The sequence below is a fragment of the Haematobia irritans genome, chromosome 5 (assembly GCF_050003625.1).
Source record: "Haematobia irritans isolate KBUSLIRL chromosome 5, ASM5000362v1, whole genome shotgun sequence".
Taxonomy (NCBI): Eukaryota; Metazoa; Arthropoda; class Insecta; order Diptera; family Muscidae; genus Haematobia; species Haematobia irritans.
This window is the reverse complement of record NC_134401.1, coordinates 68934155-68957422: the sequence shown is the minus strand read 5'-3', so window position 1 is coordinate 68957422 and position 23268 is coordinate 68934155. Positions and strand designations below refer to the sequence as shown.

At 37.5% G+C, this 23268-nt stretch overlaps 2 protein-coding genes and 1 long non-coding RNA gene across 3 annotated transcripts in view; 1 reads left to right on the top strand and 2 right to left on the bottom strand.

Annotated features, from left to right (window-relative positions):
- Nucleotides 1-23268, bottom strand: part of dgo (ankyrin repeat domain containing protein 6 diego) — a 185300-nt gene that overhangs the window by 151100 nt on the left and 10932 nt on the right. The gene's annotated exons all lie outside the window — the stretch shown is intronic.
- On the bottom strand, nucleotides 8393-8733 carry LOC142240961 (uncharacterized). Its single transcript, XR_012723439.1, has 2 exons — nucleotides 8647-8733; nucleotides 8393-8582 (listed from the first exon to the last, which is right to left on the bottom strand). It is a non-coding gene; the product is annotated as an uncharacterized LOC142240961 (long non-coding RNA).
- On the top strand, nucleotides 11678-12265 carry LOC142239784 (uncharacterized). The gene has a single exon (XM_075311553.1). The coding sequence runs from the start codon at nucleotides 11678-11680 to the stop codon at nucleotides 12263-12265; it is 588 nt and encodes a 195-aa protein (XP_075167668.1).

Genomic DNA, 23268 nt, shown 5'->3' with positions numbered 1-23268 from the left:
CTATGTCTTCCTTCATAAGGACAACTTTTAAGGCAGCACAAGCAGGCTTACAATTATGAAGATTTATATGGAGGAACCGTAGAACCATCCAAAATTTCAACCACCGTCACATCAGCCGCTTGAATTGAGTCATCAAGGGCTTCCTCTTCACAGATATCGTTGACTCTCACAACAACCCGCGGTTCAGAGTTGGTGAGGTTTGAGCCTGTAGGGACTTCCCGCATACGATGTTCGTCAATATCTGCAGTTTTTATGTCTCCTTCAGCTTCGCAAGATTTTTCTTCTTCTGACTCTACCAATGGCTTGTCCGTTTCAGAATCCTTTGGCTGATCGCTTTGTATACCTTCATATGGATATCATGAAAGTCATAACATACACGTCCTTGGGTCTGGGCTAGATGTGGCTGCGACTCAATGTTCAATATAAACAACGCATGTCGTCTTGGTCCATCCACATTATCCAAACGATATTGCGTTATAGTCTTAAGTATTTAACAAAATTTTCAAGAATAAAAAAGCATTGTAAACCATTGTAACCCAAACAGACTCAATAAAGAAAAATATGTCTTAAATATGTCCTTTAGTCTATTTAGTACTGACTCAGGATCAGGAGGGTTTGCAGGTATACATGCATGTGCTCTAGATTTAGGTGGTATGTCTGTTTTATCGACTAACTCCAAAGCGACTCCTTCCCAAACTTCACCAATTAGCATCAATGCAGCTTTAAAGTAATCCATAGACCTCTGGTCCGCAAATGATATTAACTTATATCGTCCTTGATACCATCCAACATCTTGCCGTCGAGGACTTGGTCCGGGAAACTTTTTTTGCACCTCTGAGTAGACACCAGACATCGCATTCTCAATTTCCCCCAAATGCTCCTTTATTAATGATAGCCATCACAAGGCTGTCTTTTGCAACTGAGGCAAACGATCTTTGATCCCGTTTAGAGGATGGCAACTCATCCGGTGATCGTTCCCTTTTTCCAGCTTCAAGAATTCCTTGAGCCCATTTTAAGGAATCGCTTTGCTTAGCCGACAACGTGCTTGGGTTGGGATTCTAATTTCTTTAGGATAAATAAAGCATTTCAGCGTTCCTTGCATCTCCTTCGTGAGGGATTACCTCCTTTTAATGTCGTTATCTTTTAAAAAGTTCGACTTGCCAAAGTGCCGCCACCTGTCGACCCGTCTACAGGTCGACGAAATGGGCCTGACTCTTGGTCACTGCCCAAATTTATAACTTCAGTCGATACCCGTCCACTGGGTCCTGAAGTTAGCAACCCAGTGGATGACTTTGAATTTCGCTGCATGGTGGTTTTCGTGAAACTCGTAATAAGTACTTATTACGATGAAATAATCCGCTATTAAAAAAAACACGTCCGTTCAGTTGACGGTTAAATAAACATGGAATCGGGCAGCACTCAGTGATAATAGAGAACTTCACCACTGTGGTATCACAATGGACTAAGTGAGCCTGAAATATCGAACTGCCACTATACCTAACCTAACATTCTCCGTACGAACGTCTGCTACGCGAACATGACCAAGATGTGGATGGTAATTGCTTGTTCCTAATAACAACGAAATTATTGTTTAATTTGTTCCTATCCCGTACTATCAATGTCTTCGTAAACGTTTGGACTTGGGTCTAAGGAAGAGGAGAAGTAATTATATAGCCGGATTCCGCGGGTACCGTAAATGAGGGCAAATTACCCGAAATCGACGGAAGCACCAAAGCATTGGTCTCCAACAGAACCGACGAATCATGAGGCGATCCTATTTTCAAACACCAAATCTTACTTGAAGTTGCCGATACTGTACAATCACCACCCGATATAGTCGTATTGGTCGAACGCGTGGGTAGTTTCAAACGATTTCGAAACCACTCGGTTATGAACGACGATTCCGAGGTCAGGTCAAATAATGCTCGCGCAGGATACGAAACACCGTTGTGAACAACATTGACTATCGCGGTCCCCAATTTTGCGACACATGAGAAGCCTGAAGGGATACACCCGCAACGGAAGTGGAGGGTAGAGGTTGGTCGATAGAAACGCTAGTCGCAGGTTAGAATTCTGGAGCAGAATGCGAGAGTGCCACAGCTGGAACCGAACCGATGATGCCTCTCGATGCAACAAGGTGTGATTCCGACAATTTCTAAACTCATATTACCTTACCTAGGTAAGCGATTATATTCGTCTCTTGTTCGTCCGATTCGTGAATATGGTCCCATTGTTTGTCTCCCCTTTTTACAATTGTCATATTGATAGGATCGAGTCAGTGCAAAAGAGTTTTCTGTTATTCGCTTTACTTGGATTAGGATGGGGTGACGTAACGGATTTAGCTCCCTACGTGAATAGATTGAAGCTGATTGATTTGCCGACCCTTGAGAAAAGACGGCGCATGCCGGATATGTTATTTGTGGTGAATTTGGTTAATGGCATGATTGACTCAGATTTCTTGATTGGACACTTAAACTTCTTTGTACCAAGTCGACCAATGAGACATTTTGTGCCCTTGACGCTATCATTATTCAGGTACAACTACGGCCAATAGTCCATTGAATCGTCTTATGATTGAGTTTGGTTAAACTTAATAATAGTTTAATGTCTTTTAATATAATTTTAATTTCTTTTAATATATCGTACTTCGTTTTTATGGTTCCTGTCTGTTCCTGCAATAACTCCCCTTCAAACGATATTATTCTTTCCAATTCTATTTTCCATTTCCTTATACTGCCGTGTTCCTGATTCATCCTGGTTCCTGACTTGTAATTGTCTAAATTCCTTCCTTTCATCATACCTATTATGCTCCTGTCCTTTACCGTCATTTCCTGTGTCCGTTCCTGCTATCACCATGTTCCTGATTCATCCTAGTTCCTGATTCGTCCTAATTCCTGATTCTCCTTGTTCCTGACCCATAATTCCCTATATTTCTCTCTATCATCATACCCGTTATATTCCTGCCCTTTAACCATGCATATCTTATTCCTGCTATTCAAACTTTACTGCCTCGTCTAAATACAACACCCATTCTGTTCCTGGTATCCTTGTTTTTCTGCAATGAAATTAGTTCAGTATTATCCTATTATCCCGATTCTTGTTATCAAATTGTTCCTGCCTTATCTTACTGTTGCTTTTTTCCAATTCTTAGTTCAAGTCCAGCCTATAAATCTTATATTGTCCCCACAATTTCTAAAATATGTTATATAGATATATTTTATTTTGTTTTATTTTTAATGTATTGTAAACATGCATAATACTTTTTATTTTACTTTTATTTTTTTATGCTGTGTAAATAAATAAATAAATATCCTTTCATCAAACAATTTAAACATAAACGATTACGGTTTACCGCTGTGAAACAATCCAACGTTGAGATACGACTAAACTATGACTCTGTTCAGGACACAAAACACAATTAGCATTAGAGGTAGATCGTGATGCTTTAGGGGAAGACGCATTCGTAAAATGTGTCTTTACCTTTTCATCTCGAGACTGCTGCGGAAAAGCATTATCCCGTAAATCATGAAGACATAGTAACGTACGAATCCAATCCGAGAAGAACGTATCTAACTCGCTCCACGACGAGAGGGCCGATTTATCTTTTATCGTTTGTTCACATAATGTCTGAGTAATCTCCCGTAAACGCTGCAGACAAATGAACACAAGAATCTGATCCCAATTCTCGGTTAAAACGTCTTAGGTAGCCAACGCGGAGAGACAACCATTTATGCCTCTTTGAATCGATTTCAAAGCCGACGATTTCTCCGTCGACATAACAGGAATCGCAAACAAAGTCTTCAATTGACTATGTACCAAGACGCGTTTATTATCATATGCATCATTCAAAACCTTCCACGCCAAAACGAAACTACGATGAATGAGCGGAAACTTCGAGACAATTTCCCGAGCCTCACCACTAGTCTTACGAAGCGAAATACATTGTCTTTCGACATCGCTAGCACGAGAGGAGTTCATATACAATGCCCGAAACATATCGGGAAAAGATGGACAAGAGAGAAAGTCTCCGTCATACATTATGTTCGCGATTTACCCGAGTTGAAGATCCCGTAGAATTGTGTAAATGCGTGGAATTATGTAAATTCGCGACACGACTATTGTTCGGAGTAGCATCCTGTCTCAGCACCAAAGATTCTACAGACGACGTCGACGAATAAACAGACGATTTACGCGAGCGACGAAATTGTGCTAACTTTCTATTTAATGTCGCCAAACAGAAGAATTTTCCGAAGGACCGTTATCCAAACAATTCAAAAATCGAAAACTAACGAGGCCAAAAAAGCGAAACAAACAAATAATTGTCTTGCCTAAAGCAAATTGATTTCAGTGTTACGCTGGTAAAAAGACTTTTCTATACAATGTTTTTCTCCGGTCATTCCAAATGAATGCGATTATTTCTTTATATTTATTAATTACTTCAAAAACAAATTAAACCACGACTGAAAACGACAAGATGGGGGTGCGGGCGCATTGTAAGACGACCTTTTTGTTGTAAACACGATTATTTTTAATTACTTTAAGCGTGAACTCACTTTTTAAATAACACTGCACTACACCTACCTTATTAAGTACAATACTAATCCGGATCGAATGGACCGACGCCGTAAGCGTAAAATAAAGAAAATAACCACAAGTTGGTTTTAGTGGAGTGTAAAATAACGAGGGGTACCCGTAAGCTTTTTTTTAATTCAATACAACCTATATTTACAATGTTGAGGATAACCGTGCGTTGCGAGATATCCAAGGTGACGTCCAAAATATCTTGCCTGTTTTTAATGACGAAGGTTGGGGCATCTCCCTTATTGCAAGCTACCAATTAGTACGTAAACTGAACTTTAGGAGCGACTCTCCTCTTGTATTAATGTCACCACTTCTGATGTGCACTTGAATCTCCTCGTGTATTAATATCACTACTTTCCCAAATACTATGATTCACATTCGCATCACATCCCATAATGAGTTGTATCTTTGTTTTGAGTGACCTCAACTAAGGTCCTAACGGCACATGGAGGCATCTCCCTGTCATGTCCCATGTAGACTTAAGATACCCATATTTACATTTGGCTATTTCTAAACTGGCAACGACAGTGTCTGCATTGCACATTGAAGGAAGCAGAAACATGTTAAGTTAATTTTTAACAATTATATAGGCACGATTTACAATATTTGCCAATATACTGCAATAGTTTGAACCCCGGAGTACTTAATTCACATATTTTGTTCTTATATACACATTAGAGGTGTGCGCGTGACACGAAATTTTCGTGACATGCGTGTTTCACGCGTGTATCACGTAAGTCGTTAACAAAATCCAAATCACCTCTCGTGAATGGGACCAAAAGAAAATTTCGTACGTGAGAAATAAAATCGGTTCGTTAATGTGATTGAATAAAACTTCTACGATATCACGCTCACGAAAAAAATCAAGATTTAATTCTTCTTCGTATATTAACGGAAATTAATTTAGCTGTCGAACTGTATTATGTTTTTGAATTTTGTTACCTTTGCTCACTCCGGTTGGAAAATGTCGTGACCCTCGTGAATTTGTCGGGAATCACGTGAATTGTCGTGAATCGTGCGTGAGTCTTTTAAAAGAGTTCGTGCGTGAGTACTGGTTTTCAATTAGTGAATGTGCGTGAGTGTGATTGGCTACCACACGTATCGTGCGTGAATATACATTTTGCTTCGTGAATGTGCGTGAATGTGCGTGAATGTGCGTGAGTGTGAGTGAAATTTCACTCACGCGCACACTTACAATGCATATGGTTCTTAAATAAGAACTATAACAGGTTGGCTGATAAGTCCACGGTCTAACAAAGAAAATGACATTTTTTTTGTCAAAATTCGTTTTTATTATTCAACATAGTTCCCTTCAAGATCGATACAACGATTATAACGACCTTCCAATTTTTTGATACCATTTTGGTAGTACTCCTTCGGTTTTGCTTCAAAATAGGCCTCCGTTTCGGCGATCACCTCTTCATTGCAGACAAATTTTTTCCCTGCGAGCATCCTTTTGAGGTCTGAGAACAAGAAAAAGTCGCTGGGGGTCAGATATAGAGAATACGGTGGGTGGGGAAACATTTCGAAGCCCAATTCATGAATTTTTGCCATCGTTCTCAATGACTTGTGGCACGGTGCGTTGTCTTGGTGGAGCAACACTTTTTTCTTCTTCATATGGGGCAGTTTTGCCGCGATTTCGACCTTCAAACACTCCAATAACGCCATATAATAGTCACTGTTGATGGTTTTTCCCTTCTCAAGATAATCGAGAAAAAATATTCCATGCGCATCCCAAAAAACAGAAGCCATTACTTTGCCAGCGGACTTTTAAGTCTTTCCACGCTTCGGAGACGGTTCACCGGTCGCTGTCCACTCAGCCGACAGTCGATTGGACTCAGGAGTGCAGTGATGGAGCCATGTTTCATCCATTGTCACATATCGACGGAAAAGCTCGGGTGTATTACGAGTTACCAGCTGCAAACACCGCTCAGAATCAACACGTTGTAGTTTTTGGTCAAATGTGAGCTCGTGCGGCACCCATTTTGCACAGAGCTTTCGCATATTCAAATATTGATGAATGATATGACCAACACGTTCCTTTGATATCTTTAAGGCCTCTGCTATCTCGATCAACTTCATTTTATGGTCATTCAAAATCATTTTGTGGATTTTGTTGATGTTTTCGTCGGTAACCACCTCTTTCGGGCGTCCACTGCGTTCACCGTCCTCCGTGCTCATTTCACCACGCTTGAATTTTGCATACCAATCAATTATTGTTGATTTCCATGGGGCAGAGTCCGGAAACTCATTATCAAGCCAAGTTTTTGCTTCCATCGTATTTTTCCCCTTCAGAAAACAGTATTTTATCAAAACACGAAATTCCTTTTTTTTCACAATTACAAAAGTTGCTTCAGAAAAGACGCTTTTGACACGAATCGTTTGAAGGTTGGTACTATATAAAAATAATACGCATTTAATACTAGCGACGCCATCTATGTGTCAGGAGAACTTTTAAGGCAGCACAAGCAGCCTTACTATGGTGAAGATTTATCTGGAGGGTCCGTAGAACCATCAAGATTTTCAACAACCGTCACATCAGCCGTTTCGATTGAGTCATCAAAAATATCCTCCTAGCAGATCTCTGTGACTCTCGCAATAACCCTTGGTTCTACTTTGGTGAGTTTGGAGGCAGTAGAAACTTCGTATGCGAGCATAAGGTGTCGTCCAGGTCTGCATTTTTGGTATCTACTAAAGGTAGGCTTGCCAGATGGCCGGGATTCGGCTGGATTATCCCGGAATTTCGTCTCCAGGAAGTGTCCCGAATCTTTCACAAAATTTGCCAAAAATCCCGGAATTTCAATTACTCAAGGCCTTTGTTTAATTTTTTCCATTTCTTATAAAAGAACACGATTTGAAACTAAATCGCTAAATACCCACCACCATAGAATGGTATAATAAGTTTGCCATTTCATTTAGTTTGCAGGCAAGAGAAGTTCTAAGATGGGCTATATCGGTCCATGTTTTGGTATAGCCCCCATATAAACCGACCCCCGGGTTTGGGGTCTTTTTTAATCCGATTTGCCTGAAATTGGACCACAAATAGGTGTATCGAATATGGTGTGTATAGCCCGATCACCCGATTTTACTTCTTGAGATTCTAGAAAACGTAGTTTTTATCCAATTTGCTCGAAATGTGAAATCTATAGTTTTTTGAGAACCATAAATAGGTGTTCCGAATAAATTGTGTATCGGTATAGATATTGATATATCCCCCATATATACCCGCCCTCCAATTTGAGGTCTAGATTCTGTAGGTATTTCAGAACCACAAATATGTTAGGTATGCTGAATTTTGTGTATCGGTGCATGTTTTTTGCATAGCACCCATATTTCTCGATTTAACTCCCTGGGCTTATATAAACCGTAGTTTTTATCGGATTTGCCTGAAATTGTAACGGATTTAGTTTAGTTAGTTTTACTAAAATTATTTCGCTTCTTGAGGGTATAGAAGGCGCACTGATCATGAAAATTGCTTGAAACTGAAATTAAAATTTCCACACCCTCACAAAAAATCGCTTCTGTAACATATACTCCCAAACATATTTTGCTTCAAGCATATACATTTTTGGGTATTGCCCAAACATTTATATGTTTGATCTCTTCCCAATATATAATATGTTTGAAAGCATATTGGTCTAAACAATATATGTTTGGGTAGTCTAAGTTCCAAACATTTTGTATTTTTGCATCCAAATTCAATAATGTTGTCTTCCAAAAAACAATATGTTATTATGTGAACATATAATATGTTTGGAAGCATTTTGCACCCAAAAATATTATATGCTTAAAAAAATTCTCCCAAACAATATTGTGCTCAAAATTTTATTTATTTATTTATATATTTACAATCATAATGAATTACGAAAATAAACAGGTAATATAGGTGCTAACAACATAGGTTTTCGACCTGAATGCTCAAAATTTTGTTTCTGCCTAATTGTATATTCCCCCACATCTTTCTCACTTCCACGAGATTTTTTAGTTCTTAGCACCTTTTTCTGTAATACAAACATTGTAGAAGAAATTATTCAATTTTATGATTTTTTTTTATTTTAATTTTACCTTTTGCCGGACGGGGATTCGAACAGCGGACCACACAGTTTATAAGGATCAAAGAAGTAGCTGATCAATTGCCCAAGGAAAAATAAAATGTTAATTTTGTAATAACAAGCAACAACCACCAACTTAATTCAATATCGCTCCTTGTTAAATAGCGCTCCAAGCTACTAAACACATATATGTTTATAGGCTATTTCTAAATTAATATATGTTTGCATCCAAGCATATTATATTTACAAACATTTTATATTCCAAACATAATATGTTCTAACATATTAACATATATGTCCCAAACATGTTATGCTAGTTTATGAACATTATATGCTTGCACTCAAAAATATTGTGTTTAAAAATTTGTGTTCCAAACATATAATGTTTATAGCCAAACATATGAAAAACAGTCTTTTTCATCCGTGCAGGTTTTACTCCTTCCAATCATTTGAATAATGGGGATAAACATCTATAGATTTTATATTTTAAATCAAGTCGTTATTCAATCATTTCTATATATTATCAAGTGACCCGCTATGACCAAGAGTTTTCAATGGTAACTCTTATATTTGATTCATGGTGGTGGGTATATAAGATTAGGCACGGCCGAACTTGCTGCCGTATAAACTTGTTAAATGTACATTTGTCTGTGAGAATTTGTACCATTTCATTCAATCTCATCACTATGAGAAACAAATCAAATCATTACCACTTGAGTAATGTAAAAAATATACGCAAATGTCTAATATTAATTCAAATTCACGTTTTTCTGTGAAATGCATTTTTACAAATTATAAGTCAAGTATATACTCCCATCCAACATTTTAAAGTTCGACTTTATCCCATTCACTAGCATACTCTTCAGTGACACTATATCAATCCCCAACTCTGATGCCAAATATAACCAAACCATGTCCATGGCGATATCCAAATTCCCAGTAGGTTAGGTTAGATTAAAGTGGCAGCCTGATTAAGTTTCAGGCTCACGTAGACTATTCAGTCCATTGTGATACCACACTTAATTAAACGTACCTATTACACTTCCAGTTTTAACCACTGAACCTTTAATATTATTTTCTTTTGTTGAACGAACCATATTGTTCCAAAAACATTAACAGACTGCTTAAGTTAACGTTTTCCAGCTCCGCCAGTAATCTAAAGCTATATGTCCCTAAAATTCTCTTACGCCTTACACAAAATGCAGGACACTCACACAAGAGTTGTTTAATTGATTCCTTTTCCTCCGTATCATGACAGCTCATACAGTAGTCATTATACTTCGCGCCAATAGTTTTTGCAAATTCGCCTATCAGGCAGCGACCCGTTATAGCAGATATCAGAAGTGATATCTGACGTCTTGAGAACACTAGCTTATCTAGTGTGCGGTTCAAGTTTAAATGGGGCCATATTTGCTTTGTGTCTTACAACCCATGCAATTCTCCCATGGCCGTTTTCGAGTTAAGGAACACAGAGTCCAAGGTTTTTAGTATAGTCTGAGTATATATTAATGCCAATTAATTCCTAGTATCTAAATGTACTACAAAAGAAGCAGCGATCGTTATCGCAGAGCTTAAGTTTGTTTGCCAAAACCGAAAGTAATATGCCAGTAAATATGAGTTTCAGAGGTTCCAACATATTTAGGATTTTTTTTTGCTTGTCCCGATAAATCCCGAAATGTACGGGGCAATGTCCCGGATTTCCGCAACCATGATCTGGTAACCCTAACTAAAGGTCTGCACAAGTATGCTTGAAAGCGATTTCAAATGGCTTGGATTTCTATAAAACATGCAGCACATCAGCGCTTCGCTAAACAAACCTAACAAATACATCGTACGACGGTAACATGGCTTGAAAACACAAGCACAACAAAAGGCAATCGAAACCAAACCAAGCATAACAAATATCAAATCCATAGAACATGTTGCTACTTGGGTTATAAATGTTTTGCTTAGGTTATGCATGTTCTTCAGAACCTCACACAGCACAGTGGTGTGATTTAATTTTGAGAAAAAAATATAGAAGCCTTAAGCAGCAATTACTTCAATAATTCTTGTACAATATAGTAACTACGAAGCTTGGTTTAGCTTTGCGTTTTGGTTTATATTTTATATTGTTTTTTGTTTATTTCTAGAGTCGAACTTTTGGGATTGAAAATGAGAGGCATCATCGGTTCGGTTCCAGCTGTGGCACTCTCGCATTCTGCTCCAGAATTCTAACCTGCGACTAGCGTTTCTATCGACCAACCTCTACCCTCCACTTGTATCCCTGCAGGCTTTTCATGTGTCGCAAAATTGGGGACCGCGATAGTCAATGTTGTTCACAACGGTGTTTCGTATACTGCGCGAGCATTGTTTGACCTGACCTCGGAATCGTCGTTTATAACCGAGTGGTTTCGAAATCGTTTGAAACTACCCACGCGTTCGACCACTACGACTATATCGGGTGGTGATTGTACAGTATCGGCAACTTCAAGTAAGATTTGGTGTTTGAAAATAGGATCGCCTCATGATTCGTCGGTTCTGTTGGAGACCAATGCTTTGGTGCTTCCGTCGATTTCGGGTAATTTGCCCTCATTTATGGTACCCGCGGAATCCGGCTATATAATTACTTCTCCTCTTCCTTAGACCCAAGTCCAAACGTTTACGAAGACATTGATAGTACGGGATAGGAACAAATTGAACAATAATTTCGTTGTTATCCATCCACATCTTGGTCATGTTCGCGTAGCAGACGTTCGTACGGAGAATGTTAGGTTAGGTATAGTGGTAGTTCGATATTTCAGGCTCACTTAGTCCATTGTGATACCACAGTGGTGAAGTTCTCTATTATCACGGAGTGCTGCCCGATTCCATGTTTATTCAACCGTCGAACTGAACGGACGTGTTTTTTTAATAGCGGATTATTTCATCGTAATAAGTACTTATTACGAGTTTCACGAAAACCACCATGCAGCGAAATTCAAAGTCATCTACTGGGTTGCTAACTTCAGGGCCCAGTGGACGGGTATCGACTGAAGTTATAAATTTGGGCAGAGATTAAGACAATGATGGATGAATATTTAAACATGGAAACTTTCGGTGTGAGGGAACAATCCAAAGATTACCTATCCAAAGGAGACCAAAAGGCAATATACTTCTTAAATAAATCAATTCGCAAAATTGAAGATCGGTTTGAATGTGGTTTGATTTGGAAAGAAGACTTTTCCGAATTTCCCAAGACCTTCTGCATGGCGTATAAACGGCTTCTAACGACTGAGCGCAAAATGAAGGCGGACGCAGATTTTTCAAAAAGGTATTGTGAGAAAATTGAAGAATATATTGCGAAGGATTACGTAAGAAAATTGGAGAATTCAGAAGCGAACCTAACAACACCAAATACATTTTATTTACCGCACTTTGGAGTGATAAATCCAAATAAACCAGGAATTCGTATTGTTTTTGATGCTGCTGCGAAAATACATGGAATGTCATTCAATGATGCATTGGTTACTGGTCCCGATTTGAATAAACCATTGTTGGAAACCCTGATGAAATTCCGGGAAGCTAAAGTCGCAGTAGTTGGCGATATAAAAGAGATGTTCCTTCAGATTAAAATTCCAAAGGAAGATGAACAATCACAGCGACTTTTATGACGGAATGACACTAAAAAAATGGATACAGGAATTACAAAAAATTGAGACATTTCAAATAAATCGATGTTATTCTCCATCATTCGTTGATGACGTTGTGGATCTTCATATTTTCGTCGACGCGAGCGAAGAGGCTTTGGCCGCAGTGGCCTACTGGCGGACAGAAAATGGTAAGGAGGTAAAAGTAATGTTTGTTATGGGAAAAACCTCATGTGCGCCAAATAGATACCATACGATTCCAAAACTAGAGCTCCAAGCATCTGTAATGGGAGTTCGCTTGAAGAATAAGATAATTACAGTAATTATGTGAATAAAATCGGACCATCGACAATATAAACAATTCGTGGCAAATCGTGTGTCTGAGATCTTGGACTCTAGTAATGTAGAACAGTGGCGATGGATATCGGGGAAAGATAATCCCGCAGATGAAGCAACTAGGTTCAAAAATGGATTTCAATATAAAGCCGACGGTAAATGGAAAAATGGACCAGGATTCCTTTGACTTAACGAAAATATTTGGCCCAAACAGACTTTCAATGAAGATTTGAATGAAACTACCGAAGAGCTATGAACTAAGTTTGTCTGTGTGGTCAATAAAAGCTTTCCAGCAATTACACCAGATATTAACAGATTCTCGAGCTACAGGCGATTGAAGATAAGCATGGCATTTGTATTCAGATACATTTCAAATTTGAAAAAGAGATGCAAAAAAGAAGAATTAATATATGGCGAACTTTCTGCAGAAGAGGAAATGCGAGCCGAGGTATATATAATTAAAAACGCACAACAAGAAATATTTAAAGAAGATTATGCCATACTTGACCGTGGTATGTCTGTACCCAAGGATAGTAATATAAGAAGCCTTAACCCCTATCTGGAAGAAGGGCTAATTAGAGCAAACGGGCGACTAGAAAATGCAAGAGTTCTTCCTATGTCTGTTCGAAGACCTATAATTCTCGCCAAGACGCACAAGCTAACAATGCTTATAGTTCAGTACTACCACCAGAAACTACATCACATTAATCGAGCAACCATCATATCCGAAATCCGACAGAAATTTTGGGTCGTATCAGTCAGAGTAGCATTGAACAAAGTGGAGAGTCGTTGCCAGTTTTGTAAAAACCGAAGCCTCTGACTCATCTTCCTATCGCTATAGATGATCCAGAACCCCTTACCCCCCATCACTTTTTATTAGGGTGTTGTAACTCCACACAAACACCGTCGCCTTTCGATCCGAAAAATCTATGTCTTAGGAAGCTGTGGAAAATATTGAAAAGCCTCAAGGACTGTTGGTGGCGTCGTTGGATTCGTGAATATTTGCCAGACTTAATTCGAAGAGCAAAATGGTGTTCTCCAAAAACAACAATTAATATAGGCTCAATAGTTTATCTGATAGATGCCGATGTTTCAAGATCTAATTGTGAGGCTTTTCCCTGGCAATGACAGTAATAATTTATATATACGTATGTATATGTTAAACATTAAACGTACTTTCCATTTTACTTATTAATTAATTGACTTGAGAACAATTTTTAAATGTAGAAGGCTTTGAAAATAGAAATTTTTTTCTTTGGATTTTCATGTTTAATTTTTCTTGTCATTGTTGTTTGAATATTCGTTTGAATTGAATTGTACGGGGAAATTGTATTGTAAGTTTCTTTTACATATTTTCTTTTCTTAATTTTAACCTATTTTATTTCCTAGAATAAAACGCATTTTTGTTAAATTGAAACTGGAGTTTTATTGCTTTATGCCCCGCAGACAAACAACAAGCGTGCTTCCTCTGATTTCATTCGTTTTGTTATTGTTGGTTTGTACTTCAATCATATTTGTTGTTTTGATCTCAGCTTAAAAACCATTGCGTTGACTAAACTACAAGAGTAGATTAACCAACAGAGGAAAAAAATGTTTGTTAAATTTATTTGCAAGATTGTTGGATTGATTATGATTTATTGTAGAGTTTAACACAATGTTGTTTATGATTGACTTTTGCACTTTGATCAACACGACCTATAGCAACGAAGTCAGTTAGCAAATTGACCATTGCTTTCGTTAGTATTTTGAACAACACCACAATCGAAATATTTCCTAACCCACACATGACGTTATATCACATTATTGCATATTCCTGTTGAAGAATACAAATGTTTGCAGACATATTTTCTTGACAATTCTGAAACAGAAGTCACCAATATATATGAAATTTCTACACTCCGCAACATTGTAATGGAGGCAAAACCAAAAAGCAGCATTGCTGTAAATATATAATTATAATTTAACCCTAGACAGTCATCCTTCGTCAAAATGACGACGCATAATTTCGTTTTCGATCTAAAATGGATTTTAATCGTTTGGGAAATAATTTAATGAATTTAAGTTATACAAATTCAACCATTTTATGAATTTTTGCTTTATACTAATTAAAAACAAATTGAATAAGAAAATAAACTCAATTTCGGTTCCCATTTTTGCACACGATGCAAATTATAACATCTTAAAATAAAATGACGAAGGATCATGTTAGAGTACAAAAAATAAGGATGACTTCCAGGGTTAAATAAATATATATAAACTACTTTAAAAAATGTATATATCTAATTTTCTACCTCGCTTGCTTTTAGTGAATATCCTCTTCTTCCGATTCTTGTTATTGTACTTCACTTACAATTTCACAATTTATAGAAATCCATTCTAATGTATTAATACAATTGTCATGGGGCGTGATTTTAAAATTTAAAAATTTTCCAATTAAAATTTTAATTGAGTTTTAAAGCATGTTCAAATTGAATCAACAAATTTTTTAATTGAAACAAAAATCAATTACAAAAATTAATTTTTTGACCTTCAATTAATTCTTTAACTCTTTGGGCCACAGTTTTACAATTTTTATTTCATAAACAAAACAACTGCTTTTTTGGTTTAATATAGGTTTATTTATTATAAAATAAAAGAAAAAAATAAAGTTTTGCTTCAGGCTTTTGGAATATAGGGTGGTTTGTTAACTAACCACCGTAGTGGTTGCAACAAAATACAATCAAATAAAACAAAAATTATTTTCGATTTTTTATATGTTATCACAAAACAAAAAAACAAGTACCAAATAAATAAACACAACTGATCTCGTTGATTTATAAACGCCTGATGTGCTTTATTTCAATCACAACTGGCATGTTAAAAATCAAGGGATTTCCCCAAGTTTAAGTAAAGATAAAAACATAACCAGTGCACTCTAGCGGCAAAGTCTCGGAACAAATGATTAACGGTGGCTTTAGAAATGTAAGAATTTAAAAAATTTGATTTGCAAAAGGATGGTGTATCGCTAAACTTTCGTATATGGGATGTGCTTATATCCGTTACCTACACGGAGAAAAAAGTGTGTTTTTATATGTTTGGATACAAAAATAAGATTTTTGGGACAAAAATTTTTAACACAATATGTGTGGGTACAAGAATGTTGTGTTTGAAAACTAGTAATGTTTGCCATCGATATGTTATGTTAATATGTTACATCATAGTATGTTTATGTGAATAAAATTTTAATACAAAAAATGTTTGCACAGAAGCTTATAATTCTTACAACGAAGGTCCAAACACGATATGTTTGGGAAAGTCACACATAATAATAGAAATAGTACTTCCAGCGGAAAAATATATTTTTACGGCATTTAAAACACACATTTTATGTTTTCTTTAAAATTAAACTTAATACCCAGTTTTTTAACATACTCGAATTAGAAATTATTATTTCCAATTTAGTGGTTGTGGTTGTCACCAATACTTTTTGTTAAATTGGCACAGAAAACTATTATTTTTCATTTCTAAGATAATACACTACAATATGCATTATTCCCCTATTTTTTATTATGTTATTAACGTCGTCTTTGCATCTAAAGGTGAGTATTAAGTTCGAGTTTAGCCGCTAAAATCGCCATTTTTTCACGATTACTTTTCTTTACTAATATTTTTTAAGGAATACAAACTTTGTGAAAACTTGCTTTGGGCTATTCCCCATCAAGTTATAATAAAATCTGCAACAAATATGTATAATTTTATGCCGTTCTTACTGATTTAGTTTTCACTTTAGTGAAAAAAGTCGCACTTAATAACCACCTTTACCTGGAAATTACGTACAAAATCTAGAAGTAATTGGAGGAATGTTTAGAAAAATATGTTTTTCATATATTCCGATATAAGCAAAATGTTTTTAATGTTCCTAAACTAGCATTAAATGTGTTGGTTGTAAAATTATTGTTTGGAATTTAAATATTTTGATGTATAAATTGCAGTTTTACATCAACGACTGACAATTACCTTTTTCTTTATTCGTTCTTATGTGATATGAGTATATACGTACATAGGAGAGAAGATTGGCAGGTTTTAAGTGAACGTAGCTGCTCAGATCATCGCTACATCAGTTTCATATTTGATGTTCATACCACCAAGACCATATTTCCGCCAAATGTTAGGAAAGCTGACTGGAATAGGTATAGGGAATGGTTCAATATGATGATACCGGAAATAACAGAGACAAATATGAGAAATGTGCAAGATATCGAACACGCAGTGGAGCGGATTACTAGGCCTTCAACATCTCACTGAAAGCAGCATGCCCTAGAGAGAAGCCAAGGGGGAAAAATCGACCACCATGGTGGTCTACGGAGTGCAGGAAGGTCTTTAACAAAGCAAAGTCCACCAGAGCTCCTGTGGATTGGGACGCTTACAAGAAGAATCTGAGAGGATACAAGCGAGAACTGAGAAAGGCTCAGCATAACTCTTGGAATGATTACTGCAGCAGCATTGATAATACGTCCGAGGATTCCAGACTACGGAAGGTTTCATTAAAACATCGGGGGGCAATTGGACAACGTCCAGTGAGGAGACGCTGGAGGTACTATTGGACACACATTTTCCCGGAAATCAGACGGTTGGACCATGTACTGGCGGTGCCACAGTGGCTCAGCGGTCGTTTCCTATCGAGGAAATTGTATCGGAATCTAGAATAAAATGGGCGTTAAATAGCTTTGGATCATTCAAATCCCCCGGACCTGATTGAATTACTCCGGCGGAGTTACCAGCAGTGACTGACAAAATTATCCCCTGGTTGTCGGCGATATATAAAGGATGTATCAACTTATCATATATCCCAGGAAAGTGGAGGGAAACAAAAGTCGTTTTCATGCCTAAAGCGGGAAAAGCCTCTCACTCGAAGGATTTCCGACCAATCAGCTTATCCTCATTCCTACTTAAGACTCTGGAGAGGATGATAGATATTTATTTTAGAACTAGCATCGATTCAAGTTTGTTCTCGAAACGACAGAATGCATACTCGAAGGGCAGGTCTACTGAGACCGTATTACATGAACTAGTCAGCTTTATTGAAAGATCACTATCTGTCAAAGAATACACAATCGTGGCGTTTCTAGACATCGAAGGGGCGTTCAATAATGTCCATCCGAGCTCGATATTAAATGGACTGACAACTCTGAATGTTGATCTATGTTTACTTAGGCTGTTAGACGAACTTCTAATGAAGAGACGTATTTCAGCCACACTAGGACAAGCAAACATACAAATGTATGTGAACAGAGGCACTCCCCAAGGAGGAGTTCTATCACCTCTTCTTTTGAATGTTGCTACAAACAACCTTCTGGTTACCCTAGAAAAAGAAAGAATAAAAGTGGTGACATACGCAGATGATGTGGCTCTAGCAGTCAGGGGAAAATTCCCATCCACAATCAGAGATATTATTCAGAGGGCCCTCCGGATGACTGAGAAATGGGCGAAAGACAATGGTCTTGGGGTAAATCCTGCAAAGACAGAACTAGTCATGTACTGCAAAGATCGCAAAACTCCCACGGTTAGACCCATTTCCTTAGGGGGTATTGAAATTCCCTTTGGTGAGTGTGCAAAATACCTTGGCGTTATTTTGGACAGCTGAAATTTAAGCTTAATATTGAAGAAAAGGCGAGAAAAGCAACGGTAGCTTTGTACTCGTGCAAAAAGGCAATAGGAAAAAAGTGGGGACTAAAACCAAAAATTGTGCATTGGCTATACACGGAAGTGGTTAGACCTATAATGCTATATGGTGTTGTAGTCTGGTGGCAGCCACTTCACCAGGCAACAAGTTTAGACAAAGTTCAGCGTATGGCGTGTTTGTGTATCTCAGGCGCATTCAGTAAGACGGGAACAAATTCCCTTAATGTCATGCTGCATCTATTGCCTTTAGACATTTTGGCCAAACAGTCAGCTGCAACAACGGCTGTGCGGTTGCGCGAGCTATCGCTGTGGTCAGAAAAAACTTACGGTCAGAGTTCGGTCCTCAAAATAATGCCAGGTGTGCCTAATGTAGTGGATTACACTTTGGTGAGACCACTTTTCGACAAAAAGTTTGAGACTCTAATTCCCCAACAGTGAAGCGTGGTGTACACAGACAAGATATGTAGATTTCTACACTGATGGCTCCAAATTGGATGGACAAGTGGGGTTCGGAGTATATTCTAATGATCTGGAACTTCGAAAAGCGAAAAGATTACCTAATCACTGTAGTGTTATTCAGGCTGAAATATTAGCAATAAGAGAGGTGCAGAATTGGAGAAGTAATGTTCCAAAAAATGTGGGCATTAATATATACTCAGACAGTCAACCTGCAATAAAATCCTTGGACTCTGTGTTCCTCAACTCGAAAACGGCCATCGACTGCCGCAAATCTCTCAATGAGATGGCTGAGCAGTACAATATTCACCTAATATGGGTGCCTGGCCATAGGAACATACCGGGGAACTGCGAAGCGGATGAGTTGACAAGGCTAGGGACTACCTTACATATTCCAGGGGAACTAGAATTTGTTGGTATGCCCCTAGCTACCTGCAAGCTCATGCTGCGTGAGAAGGCTGTTATGATGGCAAATGTTCGATGGGAGAATTGCAAGGGTTGTACGACACCAAGCAAATATGGCCCATTTCAACTTAAACCGCACACTAGATATGCTAATGTTCTCGAGACGTCAGATATCACTCCTGATATCTGCTATAACGGGTCGCTGCCTGATAGGCGATTTTGCAAAAACTATTGGCGCGAAGTATAATGACTATTGTATGAGCTGTCATGATGCGGAGGAAAAGGAATCAATAAAACACCTCTTGTGTGAGTGTCCTGCATTTTGTGTAAGGCGTAAGCAAATTTTAGGGGCTTATAGCTTCAAATTACTGGCGGATCTGGAAAACGTTAACTTAAACAGTCCGCTAATGTTTTTGGAACAATCTGGTTGGTTCAACAGAAGAAAATAATCGAGAAGGTTCAGCGGTTAAAACTAGAAGTGCCCATATGTAATAGGTACTTTTAGTTAATGTGGTATCACAATGGACTGAATAGTCTAAGTGAGCTTGAATCTTAATCGGGCTGCCACTTTAACCTAACCTAACCTAAATATTTCGTTTTACTAAATGAACTTGGAAATGGGCCGCAAACGTCTGCCGATATTACCTCTCCAACACAACTAGCCTTTGGTCGTGTTCCAAACGGACGACCATGAGACTTCCCATAAATACACGATTCACATATATTTTTATCGAGTTTCACATAAATGCCAGGTTCTGACATTAGTTTTTCTTGAATGTGACTTTATTCTGATGACCCCAACGCTTCCATAGAATTTACTTCGTTTTGTGTATTTGGAATTATGATCTCAATATTTGCTTTGTATAATGTACCACCTATCTCCCGTTGTCCAGTTAATATTACCTCAGTGTTAACTAAGAGCTTACATGTAGTTGCTGTTGATTTGAATACACTATTGCAGCGCTTATCTTGAGCAGACAAAACAGAAAATAAATTTTTGAATATTTTTGGAACATACCATACATCCGTGACATCAATTTCTAAAATCATTTTGTTTACTCTTGACTTTATGGAGATTGTACCTTTTCCAACAACGTCAAGAACTTCTGTGCCTGCTGCCTTTATCTGGCAAGGCCGATTAAACGTTTCAAAAGTTTTGAAAAGCTCCCTGTTATATGTCACGTGACGGGTGGCACCATTATCTATCCACCATTAATTTGGGCAATTGTCTTTTAAAGTATTAATCTCATTGTCAATTAATGGCAAAATATAATGAGATGAATACTTTATATCTTCAGGGTTACTCTTTGCCGGTTTACCGTCACTGATCCATTTTCTACAATTTCTTACCCAATGCCTTTTCCTATTACAGTAGTTGCGTGTATCATTTCTCTTCTTCGTAATTGTTTTTGAGCTTGATTTATTCTTTGTGCCATTTATCGCTAGTGCTTCTTCGTTCTTTGTAATCTCAAAACCATTGAAATTCCTCAGATACATGCAAAGTTGTGCACTCATTTCTTCGAAGTTCTTCTCTTCGTTTTTTGTTAGTAACATCCAGCTTGACTTAAATGTATCATACTGGTTTGGTAAAATCTGAAGTATCTTACATACCAATAGTATATCCGGTAATTGAGCCTCATTTCTTCCTTTTAATCCTTTATTGATTTCGACCCATAAGCTCTTCAATTTTGCAATGTGTAGACTTACATCTTCTGCTGTATTCCAAGCATATGAGAAAAAATCAATGCAAATTTTGAAAAACTGGTCATTTGATCTTGCTTCAAATTGAACTTTTAATGATTCCCATGCCACGGCCGCAGTTTCTTTGTCCATTATTTTTTGGTAAACATTGTCACTTACTGCGCTCGCTATCATGGATTTTGCGTAGCTATTTGCCTTCCAGTATAAATCTAGTTCATCTCTGTACTGCTTCCTTTGTTCTGCTGATGAATTTTCCGCAACTGGAGTTGGCTTCCTCAATTTTCCATCTATAACATCTAGGGCACCCTCGTGATAGTCCAATAAATCGCGCATTTTCCTCTTCCATACTGGATAATCCGATTCATTTTGCAACTGCTTCATGTGCTTTGACAAATCCATTTTTCCTTTTTTTCAAAAATTTTTCTTGATATCTATATTTTTTTTTTTAATTTATTTTTCAGAGCTTGCTGGGCACATAACCTTTTGTAGTTAATGTTTTATTGGGAATAATAGTTTTAGAAAGTTTTTCATTGTAATACATATAATATATAAAAACTACTATGTTAAACATAACAACATACAAGAGTAGCTTCAACATTACCAACAGATCGCTGTGTGGTGGCACTTATTTACTTTATATACTCATAATAGAGAATAATACTTAGATCTTTCCCAGTAGACATGAATAAAATGGTTATACTCATAGAAAAGTCTTCTAAAAACAGCAGACTGCTGTTATATTTTTGTAAGTAAGTAGATTGTAAGTACGTATGCGTACAACCAAGCATTATAGTTTTTTATTTTGATTTGTAAGAAAAATGTGGGTAGTTTGATAATTTTTCCCAAATCGGAAGGACATATACATGGGAGCTATATTCAAATCTGAGCCGATTTGAACCAAAATTGACACACATAGTAAATATGTTAATTCTACTCCCTGTGCAAAATTTCACGCAAATCAGAGTGCAAATTTGAAAGATATATATGGGAGACATATCCAAATCTGAACCGATTTCTTTCAAAATCAATAGGGTTCAATACTGACCCAAACCAGAAACTTGTGCCAAATTTTAAGTCTATTGAACTAAAATTAGCACCTAGACTTTGATTACAAAAAGATGGACATGGCTATATCGACTCAGGGATTCACCCTGAACAATATTGCCAAAGACACAATATGTCTATCTCGTCTCCTTCTGGGTGTTGCAAACATATGCACTAACTTATAATACCCTGTTCCACAGTGTAAAAAATATAAATTTTGAAAACATAAACCAAAATAATTTTAAATTCACCCACCCAAAAATCGAATATGTATTTAAAATATAATGGTTATGCACTTAATTTTTTGTGAGTGTATAAATAATGTCATACCAATGCATAAACTAATGGATTTGGTGGCTGCCGATATGCTAGTTATATTAACTGACGAGCAAAGCTTTGCAAACCATAAGACACAACAACCCCCAATTCAATACTTTAATCACAAAGCTGTTCTACTTTTGTAGGTTAGGTTAGTTTAAAGTGGCAGCCAGATTAAGTTTCAGGCTCACTTAGGCTATTCAGTCCATTGTGATGCCACATTTAACTAAAAGTACCTATTACATATGGGCACTTCTAGTTTTAACCACTTAACCTTCGCTATTATTTTTTTGTGTTGAACCAACCAGATTGTTCCAAAACAAATTAACAAACTGCTATTGTATGTATATGTGTTCCCATATCTTAGCATTATCTTCACTCTCTCAATTGTGCCAGCTTAGGTTAGGTTAGGTTAGGTTAAAGTGGCAGCCCGATTAAGATTCAGGCTCACTTAGACTATTCAGTCCATTGTGATACCACATTAACTAAAAGTACCTATTACATATGGGCACTTCTAGTTTTAACCACTGAACCTTCTCGATTATTTTTCTCTGTAGAACCAAACAGATTGTTCCAAAAACAATAACAGACTGCTTATGTTAACGTTTTCCAGATCCGCCAGTAATCTGAAGCTATATGCTCCTAAAAGTTGCTTGCGCTTTGCACAAAATGCAGGACATTCACACAAGAGGTGTTTAATTGATTCCTTTTCCTCCGCATCATGACAGCTCATACAATAGTCATTATACGCCAATAAAATCGCCTATCAGGCAGCGACCCGTTATAGCAGATATCAGGTGTGATATCTGACGTCTCGAGAACACTAGCATATCTAGTTTGCGGTTTAAGTTTAAATTGGGCCATATTTGCTTGGTGTCGTTACAACCCTTGCAATTCTCCCATCGAACATTTGCCATCATAACAGCCTTCTCACGCAGCATGAGCTTGCAGGTAGCCAGGGGCATACCAACAGATTCTAGTTCCCCTGGAATATGTAAGGTAGTTCCTTGCCTTGCCAACTCATCCGCTTCGCAGTTCCCCGGTATGTTCCTATGGCCAGGCACCCATATTAGGTGAATATTGTACTGCTCAGCCATCTCATTGAG

Bases quoted from the DNA above. Each gene is read 5' to 3' on its own strand.
- LOC142239784 (XM_075311553.1), top strand. From the start codon at position 11,678: ATGATGGATGAATATTTAAACATGGAAACTTTCGGTGTGAGGGAACAA.